General features: G+C 36.2%; 1 protein-coding gene across 2 annotated transcripts in view; it reads right to left on the reverse strand.

The window, feature by feature from the left end:
• pex14 (peroxisomal biogenesis factor 14) overlaps positions 1 to 12,586 on the reverse strand; it is a 114,024-nt gene that overhangs the window by 55,878 nt on the left and 45,560 nt on the right. For both annotated transcript variants that reach the window (XM_049486517.1, XM_022676940.2), the window contains one exon: positions 5,799 to 5,883. In XM_049486517.1, the coding sequence (XP_049342474.1) occupies positions 5,799 to 5,883 (85 nt within the window). The remainder of the gene's footprint in view (positions 1 to 5,798; positions 5,884 to 12,586) is intronic.

The raw sequence follows: 12,586 nt of genomic DNA on the forward strand, positions 1-12,586 counted from the left end.
GACAAACTCCTGATGCATTTCAGCCTGTACTTATAAGCAAACCTGTCCAAAAACTTAGATATCATGTATAATTCTGAAGAACATCGTAAACACAGACAGAGATCTGTGTTCAGAGCTTATTATCACTGTGCCCTTAGTTTAACCCTAACCCTAATAATTGGGTATTAACTATAAACAGAGAAAATTAAAGATCCCCCTCATAACCATCACACTGTCATTTCACTGTCATGGTCTGCTACCGTGTTTAAAGCATGTTTTATTATGAAATCTGCCAATCAAACCAAATTTCTGCTTTTAGCGAAAGATGAAAAACTTGCTGAAAAGACTGCAGAGACAAAGCTAAGAGAAGGAGAAGGAGGAGGAGGAGGAGGAGGAGGAGGAGTTCGCTTGCTTAAATTGCTTCTCTGAACTCGGCAGGGCTCTGGGAAAAAAAGGGAAATTTTGTGTGAAATTTAATAAAGTGAAATTGGCGTACGATTACTCAGCACTTTGCGTCCAGATTAGCCTCCCTCCCTCCTACCCTTCAAATTGCACAAGTCGCTTTCAAAGTGATACAACATAGTGACATAATTACATTGTTCAAGGTGAGGCGCGCTAGAAATGGCCTTTTGCTGACACAAGGCGATTTTCCACAACATGCAAATTTACAGACAGCTCACTTATAAGCCAGCACTATTCAGAGACGCATAACTCACACTGAGAACTCCTCATCTACAACCAACGCAGGCTAATTGCTGATTCACAATCAAAACATCGGGGTTACTGTGACACCATGACATCAGCCTGCAGACACTTTACAACTTCCAGCAGGAAGGTGCTCTGTATAGTGTAAAGTAACATGGCACCAAACTTATCTGTAGGGCTGCAATAAATGACTATTTTGATTTTAGGTTTCTAAAATGAATAATGGAATATTCAGATTCTAAATCACTCAATTACTCAATCACGCACCATGTGGCCTCAGTTGCTCGGTCCTGCCGCTTTGGACAAAAATTTAAACCAAGAATGTGCAATTTCAACAATAAAACTACTGGTAAAAAATGAAACTTTACCAGTTTTCCCTAAACTTTTTAAAAAATGAAGAAAGGGAGACAAATATTAAACACTCATTTTAGCTTTCAGTTGTTTGTGTGTATTAGTTACTTCTTATTTGACACAATGTGTTTGCTAGTTTGTATTAATGACGTATTATTTACCTTAAATATTTTATTTATTTTCTCAGCACTATAAGCTTTACTTCACAAGAAAATCACTTTAAATAAACTGGGTTGACGACAGGTGATATTGCTGTAATTTTTAACATTTTACCAGCATGTTTGTATTAGTGGCTTTTATTTTGACACGGTCAGTTTTCTCTTTTGTATTAGTTGTTTATTTTTTTATCATTTAAAATAGTGACTTTAATTTTGAAACAGTCTGTTCACCTGTTTGTATCAGTGACTTTTATTTTGACAGTGCCATTGTTCGTATATATTAGTGATTTATTTTAATATGGTCCGTGTGTAAAGTAATTGTTGAACAGAGTTAGCATGTTCTTAGTTAGTATTAGAAACACGCATGATGACGTCATCAACTAATCAGCTATTTAAATAGTTGTCAACTAGTCGATGAGTCGATGCGCCCCTACTGATCTGTTCTGTGTTAGAGGGTTTGGTGTGGTATGAGGATGGAAGGATTAAAAAGAGGAGTGAATAAATGAAACTGTATCAGAAGGACAGTTAATTAAAAGGCCAGTGACCTGGAAACAATGCCCTCATTCAACGATCTCCAAACGTCCACACAAAAATAAATAAATAAATAAATAAACAGGAGCAGCAGCTCAGAATAGCAATGTCATGTGGTCGAGTCTTTAAGCTTATAGATCTATTGAAGCTCAAGCAGACCCTGGGGGCACATTGCTATGATAGTCCAGGATTCACGGTTTCCCATTAGGTCCTGTGCGGACTGTGGATAGGTCACAATCAAAGCAAAAACACTGCCACTGTGTGCGTTTAATACCATGAAAGCCAAAGCTATTTACAGCACAGAATGGAAAGCCTACAGAATGGTATTTCCAGTCCCTTTAAAACGCTTTCTATTTCCATATCTCAATTATGATGATCTATATTTATTACAGTACGGCTGTCAACTTGCTTCAGAAATAAAATAGAATTTTCCTAAAGTCAAAAATATTTCTAATGGGTTTAAAACCTGTAAGCGGGCACTAATAAATACAGAGTATTGGACCAATTCTCAAAAATATTTTACATTGACAATTTTATCATTTTATATTATATATTATCATATTATTTAACATTGACTCACAGAAACAGGGTTGTAGCGTAACAGTAACTACTTTTCATCTGCTTCCATCCAAGCTTTTGAAATCCTGAAAATTTCCATTAAAAATGGAATAAAATTCAGCAAAAACACCAAACATTGCAAAAAAGGGGGTAAAAAATGTGCTAATGCAAATAACAATAAAAAATAAATAAATAATGTCCAGTAATTGAATTTCATTTAATTTGTCTCTAAACCTAAAAATTCTGATTTTCTAAGAAACTTGAATTTTTACGCTGATTTCTTAATGTTGTCCAGTTGGATCCATGGCAAAGCTGGTTTTCTTTTTATTTTATTTTTATCGCTTGACTTTACAGTGTGAATGAAATGTAGTTAAAACTCTCAACAAACATTTCCACGCAAGTTTTTTGGTACAGGTGGACAGGCACTGGAAACAACTGGCCCTACGGATGGCTCAATCCAGACACACAGCTTTCCAAAGAAAGAATAACATTCTAAAAATTGGCAAATCCAATGCTTGTGTAAAAATGTCCCTGCACTTCTCTCCCAGAACTTTCTGGTGTGTTTGTACTCCCAGATGTTTGACGGACGTCTCCATGGTGGCATGGAGATTTTAGTTCTCATAAGGTGGGGCACTGCTCATCTTGCCTGCGTCTTTGAGCTGTCAACAGTATTAATCTCTCCATTCTGCTGGATTTGATGGTGCTCCAAATCACAGTCAAATCTAAAGGATCTTCAAATTTAACTGTAGTTGATGAAAACGACTAAAATAATTTATTTCTCACCAATTTTTTTGCTGAAATAGTTTTTTCTCCTCAGAAATTGAAGTACTTTTTTAAAGGTAATTCTTTGCAAAATAATAAAGTACATACAGCTCTGGAAAAAAAAATACTTTCAAAGTGGTCTCTTATTTTTCCCCCAAAGCTGTATATTAAAAAGTTGCCATAATTAAAACAAAACTATTTTTTTAGTTAAATCAATTATTATTTTTTACACCATTAATTTAGTGCTTTGGAAGTCTCTTCAAGTTCACAATCACCTAGAGCACGTATAAAAATCATATCTGTGGATATGCACTTTCATTCTGTAAATACTACCATCATTAAAATTACTCTTAAATGAAAAACCCTGTCACGATTCTGTCACACTGGCTTGAAATGAATGAAGACAAAGGAACTGTAAAGGAAGGACGGCACTGTTCTGCAATAACGCTACATAAGTAGTTAATATATGAGTGATGAATTATAAATAAATCTGACCTGCTAACGAGAAGCACTGATGTGAGGAAATTCAGGGGATAGAAGGGAGTCATAGTGGGAGTCATAGTCATAATAGCCCGGCAACGTGAACGAGACCAGTCGGAAAATATAGATTTCTTCTCATGTTTCCTCTTCTGGTCATGGAGCTTTTAAGCTCAGTGCCTTCTTCTGGCACAGACAGATCCCAAATCCTCCTGCTTTAAGATGAATTATTCCCGCAAGAACACAAGAATTTTAGGCAGGAAACAAAAAGGAAAATATCGGAGGAAAAGCTCTGATCTGTGTTATGAAAAGCGAGCTAATGGCTGGTGTTATGAAAAGATTAGTATCTGCAGTGTTTGCTGTGGGAGGCTGGGGTCTCCTGTAAGGACAAACTATCAGCCTAATTCCAAAGGAAAACAACATTTAGGACAGGTGAAGAGCAACAGCCAAAAACATGGACAATTCCCTCAACATCTTCAGATATCATTAGCTTTCCTCAGCTTGTTTATTTTAGTTCTAACAGACTTCCCTTTGGGGGACTTCAGCTTCAGATCCAAGTTTTAAAAGACTTACAAAATGGGAATGCTTTAGAGGTGTAATCAGAATACTGGGCCTTTTGGCATCTCATACCTTTTAAAAAAATATATACTTAAATCACATTTATATTTATAAAACGTCGAGTACATTAGTCTGATTTTCTGAGCATAATCTCTTAAAATTTTAATTTTTATCCACCCTGTCTTGACAAGGTGCATGACAGGATGACAGAGAAAGTGTAAAAAAACGTTAAAAAAATGTGAATTTAATAAAAAATAAAGAGAATTGCTGAACTTGTTCTGTTTAAAAAAATTACTTTCAATTTTCTGAAATTATTTTAATTACAGAGAGGACAGACAGCTTAAGCTTTACTGCAAGCTATGTTTGAAGACAAAATGATAAATATTAGGCATAAATAATATTAACAATTCCTGAAAATGCAGCAAATGTCTTCCGAGTTAAGATTGTGATGTCACTAACATCAGAGTTTACTTTCTTAAAGGGGTGGGGTTATTCCAATGTGACAGGGTGGACAGGAACTCTTGGATTTTGATATAATAAATAATTAAAATTCCTAAATTGGAAAAAAAAAAGATAATTTTTTTAAAATACAGATATTTTTTAATCCTGCAATTTAACCTTTTACAATAATTATTCGGCTTGACCAGGTAGCATGGTGGACATGATGTATATATATATATTGAACACCTTGGACATGGTATATATATATATATATACAAACAAACAAACAAACAAACAAACAAAAAAACACCACATTAAAGAAAACATACAGAAAATGATTAAAAAAAGTACTTTAAAATTTAAGATTAACATTTCTCTATATAAGTTAATATGTGTTGAATCAGAATAAATCTAGAAAAAATGTATAGTTACATCACATTTTACATTTTATTTTACAATATTTAAACAACTTTGCTGCAGACACAAAAGGAACATTATAGTGATAGACAATTTTAGAGTATAAATAAATGAATTTAGTTAAACAACAGCATTTTAGACAAGATAAACCACATCCACGATAAACCATAAGAGATTATGAATATGTTTTAGGTTATACAATAAAGACTGCACTGTATTAAGAGCTTTATGCTTTATTCTAATTCTTTCTGAGATTCTTCTGAGCACTTGAACTGAGGCTGAATGTCATGTCCATGTCTCACGTTCTACTCGGCAGTAAAGATTAGTGAACAGTGCTTTGACGCATGGTGTGGCATACATCAAACCCACATATTGATAAACACCTAAACAGCTCTGAATTTAGAGTGAATGCATATGTATGCTCACAACACATCGGCCCGCCGGTCGATAAAATGTTCCGGCGCGTTCCAGTGCTTTAATATTTATGATAACAGCTAAATTAAGTAAAAGCCTTAAAATGCTGGGAGCTAGCATAATTGACAATTCCATTGAAAGTACAGGAGGAGTTTGTCAATATTCATTTTCTGGATCCCGAAGAAGCGTCCCAACTAGTAGGTCATTTATCCCCCACAGCTGGGATCAAGCTCTCTGCAGCAAAATCGACCCCTACCTGACCCCTCGGGGCATGCAACCGTGGCATCGACCTTTCACCCTTAAAAGCAGATGACCTCAGCAGATGAGCATCTTAGGCCGATGTCTCTCAGACATTATTCACTTCGGCCACACGTCGAGTGATATGAATCAATTCATTTGTTATTGTGAGACTCGTTTCTGTGCAAAATTATTTACGATGGCACTCACCTTTTTTCTTTAAGAAGGTTTTCCTGGTCGCCAGCGGACTCTGAATAACTTTGGGGTTCTGCAGGAACTTCACTGCTGTGGCGATCTGTAAAAATAAAACGAATGAAAGATTTAATGCAAGTCTTTAGGATGAAGTAGGGGTGGGCGATATGGCCCTAAAAGAGTATCACGATATTTCATGGTATTTTTTACTCCTGGCGATATGACAAAACACAGAATTAAAGAAAATTATTTAGAGAATACACTACTGCAACAAATTAAAAATGTCATTTCTTATTGCATACGATATGATATGACATCCCTAACTGAGATATTAACAAAAAACAATTTTATCAGATTTTTAACAGAAGTCAATGATCCAAAATGTCATGATACTAATAATGCACTCCATATATCTCCATATATTCAGGATTAAAGTAAAATAAATGATACTGGACAGATATAATCTGTCTCTAGTAGATATAAAACGGGAAATGAGAACAGTGTGAAAAAAGTAGTACGCACATGTGATAATTAGGGGTGGGTGATATGGCACGATATTTCAGGGCATAATATCGTTATTTCAAAATGTTGGCAAAATTATTGCATATGATACGATATGGCACACCCCTAATACAGAACAACAGTTAAAGGCCATAATTAATGTCAGAAAGGATGATTTGAACCACTCTTTCCCAAATAAGTCATTTCTCTCTGAAATGTTTGTACATTAAAATTATTTGCTTTGGCTCGACTTAAAAACAGTAAATATAAAATGTTCTTATATCTAGTCCTAAAAAAAGGACTTTTGGTTTCATAACTGACCATGATTGTAAAAGTGAAACAATCTTAGAGATCTTGTTTTGTATCCCTTTTGTGTCTAATGTTTAAGACTGCTCCTGAATAATATAAGCTACAGTAAAGTGTTCTCCTCATAAACGCATTAGAAATGCCCCAGAAAAGTGGAATCCTTCTTGCATAGACAATTGCTGTGCATGTCTTATAGCTTAAAGCCCAAGGTACATCATCAGCCAATAGCAGGAAGTTTAGAGAAACTACCCCTCACTGCAGAGGCCAGACCACCAAACCACTTTAGAGATAAATCTGGGAAATGAGTGAATCAGCAGTTATAAAATTATCCCATCAAGGTTTGCTGAATAAATGGGGTATGGAGTTTAATTTGCCATTATCCTCTTTAAGACAAACTCCAAGCCTTAAGTGTGCAGGGACTGAAAATCTATACTTAATGCTGGAGTGCCCATCTGTATCTAATAACTGCAGAATACCTGGCTGAAAACTTCAGCGATTCTTTAAGAAGAAAATGCATTGTGATCAAATCAGCAGGGCTGCATGTTGTAATGACGGCGTGTTAATGCACTAGAAAATTAAATATCATCAGGACACGTGTAGTTGTAAGTGCAGCAGGTGTGGATCGATTCCATCGTGTTTTCCTCTGAGATGGCCCTTCATTTGCCACTTTAGCGTGCTTTCCGCCAGAATTAAAAAAGGCCTGCTTCCTTAGACAGCATTACTACATGAATGTGAAGTGGGGTCTCTAAAGTGGAGCTTTTAAAGAACAGATAAACATGAAATAACATCAGGAGATAGGTGGAAACGCACACTCAAGACCAGAGCCGAGCCGACTCGTTATCGCACCTGCGGTCCCTGTGATTCAATTGTAAAAGTCATCCCTCTAATAGGTTGAAAGGTTTTGATTACTGTTCTTTTTTTCTTTAAGCGGTAAAAGATAAAAAGTGATTGAGCACACTGTCTGCGGTAATTCATTTTAGGTAATGCATTGCATATACTAAAGACCGGGTCCAATCCTAAAGAATTGCATTTTGAAAACGGGGGCTGAGGACCATGTATAACGGTAAGGCGGGCCGAGCGTCCGCGGCGTAACTCCTCCAAGACAAATCGAGGCGGAGTGCAACAGGGACACAATTTTCCTATCAAAACTCATCATATTGATTTCAGCTTAGTGTCTCTTTCCGTGCTGCTGGGGCTGATGTAAGTGAAACAAAGACTAAAGGAAAATAACAGATCTTCAGATCTAGAGCACAAGGCCCAATGCTGACCACGAAAATGCTAATATTTCCTGAATAAAAATATATGACTATATCCATTTACAACACAATAACCACACACTCTCGCACAGGAGGCCACCAAACCCTGCTCTCTCAGTCACACTGCTTACAGTGCACAGGGGTTACACCAAAAGCACGGTCATTCCTGTAGCTCTGCTCACCAGAGCCGTCCTGAACTCAGTCACCCGAAACCTGCGCTGTGATAGGCAGATAACCCTGTGTGTGTGTGTGTGTGTTTGTGGTGAAAACCCCAACGGATGCTTGAGGAGCGCAGTTACAGTAAAAACACTAAAAACGGCATGTTTCTGAAGTACACAAAAGGTCTGCTTTGAAACGCTTCTAACGTGAAATGATTCAATAAAGCGTCAGGTTACAGAGCTGGAACTGTTCCAAACAATACAACAATAGGTGAGGCTTACACTCAGTATTCATTTAAACGGAATACAATAAGAATGTATGATTTTTTTTCCCATTACCTTTAAAAAAAAAACAAACAAAAAAAAAAACAACCACCAATAACAAAACAACACTACATCATTCTGTATAATCTGTAACAACAAAACAATGGCAAATAAAAAAAGGTTTATTCTCTTATACTGTTTTATTTGCCTGGTGAAATGGTTCATCAAATACAAGAAACATCCCTTTGTTCTGCATAGTAAACAAACAAAAAAAAAGGTGTCCCCTGACCTAAACCAGCATGAAGGAAAAGCAGCAACTATTGTTCAGCACCTCCAGGAACTCCTTCCTTCAAGATGCTGAGAAAACTATTCCAGGTGACTCTACTTCATGAAGACACGGAGATTAAAATACCAAAAGAGTGCAGATCTGTCCTCAAAGATAAATGTTATACTTAGAAGAATTTAAAGTATAAAACATTTTCTGCTTTAACTCTTTATTTACAGTACAATTTTTATGTAGCGCTTTAATGTCTTCAATATTAAGTTTACCATAAAGTAGAAGTCGTAATATATATGCATACATATATACACCTAATATTTCTTAAAACTAATTTTAAGCAAATCTCACCCAAAGCCTCTTCATAAACATTTTTCAGATAAGAAAACTTTTAGGTAAGTTTTTAAATGTACATTTAGCATAATATAAAGTTTTGTTTTTGTGGGTGGAAAAAGTGGCTCTCCTGAGAAGGAGGTTTTGTAGGGAAAAGGTTCACATAGGTTTTTGGTTGGTTTTAAAAAAATTAAAATCGTGCCTTAAAACAGATTTCCTGCATAAAGCCATTTAAGTTTTTGCAAAACAATAGTTTAGAATTTTGCTAAAACTTAAAAAATGTATATGTTTCTAAGGTGTGGTTTTCAATAAGACAGAAAATAAAGAAGAAATATTTTTTTTTTACCAATTTTTTTTTTTTAAGAGTTATATTTTTTTGTACAGAAATGCACATTAAATTTGCAGGATTCTTGCAACATTTTAGGTGTTTGCTTGAGTTTAAACATCTGTAAGAAAAATCAATGAACACATTTTGTATATGCCTTGAAACGTATGGTCAGACCTCTCTCTCTCTTTAAAATCTCTATTTCTTAAAATTGAAACATGATCCTTTTTGCACTGAGACTATCGCTTACTTCCACCGTCAGCGGACACATCCCAGCATCCTTGTAAACACTTGCTTAAAGGATGAAACCTAAAGTGGGATAACAAATGAGGCAGATGTCCATTTATTTTCTGGGAGTGTTGCCTGTGATCTACAGGGAGAAGAAAGTGCTTTTCTTTGCAGATGACATAGCTGCTTTATGCAAGTTCCACTCAGACATCTCAATCAATTATAACCACATTGCGCAGATTTTAGTCTTGTCTAGTTATTGACGTATAGATCACCCCCCTCATAGTGTAAGGTAGTAGCGCACGATTGTGCTTTTAAGGGGGTGGGGTGGGAGGGGGGGCTCTGGATCACGGGAAGTCGGTACAAGGCACATTGGCTTGGACAGGCCAAATATTAACCTAAATTAAAAAGGTGGCTGCGTGTTGCTTTGCTGAATACCAGTAAATACTCTTTGTTAATAACCATTATTTTCTAGTGTTTCTTGTAAGGCTAAAATTGCTAATGCACTGAAAGTGCTCCCTGTTCTAACCAATAATCTTTACAAATGAGATAAATGATCGAGTGTCAGGCGCAACTTAAAAAGTGGCGAAAACTCAATCACACGGGCCGAGCAGCATTACGCTGCACGCCCCGAGACACCGCGCCACGATGAACCTGATGACTGGACCTCACAAATCATACGGCCATCTTATTGAGTTTGGATTGGACAACAGTTTAATAGAGCACTTTCCTTCACACTTACCTTAAATTTAGAAGAAGAAAAGCTAGCCCTTATTATAACGCCACCCGATCTGCCATCCTCCATCACGTCTGTCTGTTACACCCATGTTCTGTGCTTTTACAGAAAACAAACCTATTTATTTACAATGCCGCTGTTCAAGATGGATGTATGGCGTCGTTTAGGGTGTGGCTTTAGATCTTAGACCAACTTTGGAGGATCAGTAAGATCTCTTTTAAAAGAGAAACCTCCTCCTTGGAGGTCTGTGGTCTTTAAACTGTGGCAGAAGACTCCCCCACTGGGGCAATGAAGAGGAAATTAGTTGGTGGTTGAGATAGAAAATAAAGATAATTCACCAATTAAAAGGGACATCTTTAAAGGTTATTTTCTCAAGGTACCAGATTTATATAGAACGATAATAAAATAATAAAAAAACTATATAAAAAAAAATTACTCTTAAATTGTTATTTGGTTCCTCATATAGTTAAATGATTCTTCAAACAATAGTTCTATACAGAACCATAGCAACACTTGAAAAACTCTTCAAATGTAAAAATGGTTCTATGTCTCGTTAGATAGCTCTTGGTTTTATGTGGCACTAAAAAAGAAATCCACTATTCATGTCAAGTCAAAAACAACAAGAATAAACTGCCTTTGCACTTTAGATTATTAATTTCCACATTGCACTTTCTTAAGCAACAACAATAAAGCTTCTTTATTCTATTTGCTAACATTTTCACTATACAGAACATATTTTGAGTAGTTTTACTTTTGTAATTTTAAATGTTCAAGTTTTGCAAAAAGTACATGAATTAGAAAACATGACCCAAATGGTGAAAACACTGTAGGGTTGTGTATTTGGCAAAAATCAGGCAATAAGATAGACACTCTTCTATAGAGGGAGCATTGAGAGCATCCTGAGCAGCTGCATCACTGCCTGGTTTGGGACCTGCACCGTCTCTGACCGTAAGACCCTCCAGCGTATTGTGAGGACAGCTGAGAGGATCATCGGCGTCTCTCTCCCCTCCATCACGGACATTTACACCACCCGCAGCATCCGCAAAGCAACCAGCATTGTGAATGACCCCACCCATCCCTCACACAAACTGTTCTCCCTCCTGCCTTCGGGAAGAAGGTACCGCAGCATCCGGTCCAGCACGACCAGATTCTGCAACAGCTTCTACCCCCAAGCCATCAGACTCCTCAACTGCAGAGACTGAACTGATGGTTTTTCTGTACATGCACACACACTCTTACCCCACTTACCCCAGAAAATGGAAAGCACTAAAAACCCTACTACCTCACTGGACTCTATTGCACACTGTGTAATAGAGGTAATTACTACCTCACTGGTCTTTTTTGCACACTTTTTGCACACTGCATAATTTGCACACTGTCTTGTTATTTATTATTCTTTGTCTGTATTGTGTTGTATTGTCTGTCTGCACTTCTGTACTGTTGCACTATTGTTCTGTCTACACTGTGTTTATGTGCACCATGGTCCCTGGAGGAACGTTGTTTCGTTTCACTGTGTACTCTGTATATAGCTGAAATGACAATAAAACCACTTTGACTTTGACTTGACTTTGAAGTATCATGAAACAAAATGACAGTTATTTTGTGACATACTGTAACCAAGACAATATATACAATATAAAAACCATCACATGCATAAAAGTTTACTTTTTATCCAATCAGAACGGAAACGATTACATATAAAAAAAACTATACCATGCAATTGTAATTGATACACTATACACTATATATATATATATATATGTATTTGTAAGAGATTTACTTATTTTTTGGTGGTGTAAATGTTTTGCTTAATTGTTTGCTTAAAATAAGTTTTATTAAATCCAATTATGATTTATACAAATTTATATCAATAATAAAAACAAATCACCAAAGGAATTTAGTCGTCTAGGAAATTAGCTGTGTAAAGATCACAGCTCATTAAATCCAGGATTTTATTACCACAGTCTAATTCAGCTACATATTTCAGCCCTAATCTACATAATTAACATGTAAAAACACCTAAAGACATTAAATCAAATATACATGTTTCTGGCACAAGGCTTTTTTTTTCCTAATAGCTCTTGGTTCATCTAAAAGCCCTGTTGGCCAAGTCAGCAGAGTAACTGAATCTGGTAAAGTAGAATGAAATTCATTACCAAAACCTGGAGAGTTTTTGACTGAAACTGAACAAAGTCAGGCTCTTTTGAAGATAAGATTCCACTCACTTTTAGACTCACTTTAAAAGACATTCTTTAATCATTTTCACCGGTTTAAAACTGAAAACATAACCTGAAACTGGGTAAGAATGGTAAGATTTACGGTAAAATAGAGAAAATGGTACGGACCTATTCATAAGAGTCAGAGATGGTGTAAAATAAAAGAAAATGCACCCTGGTTTTGGCTGTGCACACGCCAGACTGAA

The sequence above is a fragment of the Astyanax mexicanus genome, chromosome 13 (assembly GCF_023375975.1).
Source record: "Astyanax mexicanus isolate ESR-SI-001 chromosome 13, AstMex3_surface, whole genome shotgun sequence".
In the NCBI taxonomy this organism is placed as follows: Eukaryota; Metazoa; Chordata; class Actinopteri; order Characiformes; family Acestrorhamphidae; genus Astyanax; species Astyanax mexicanus.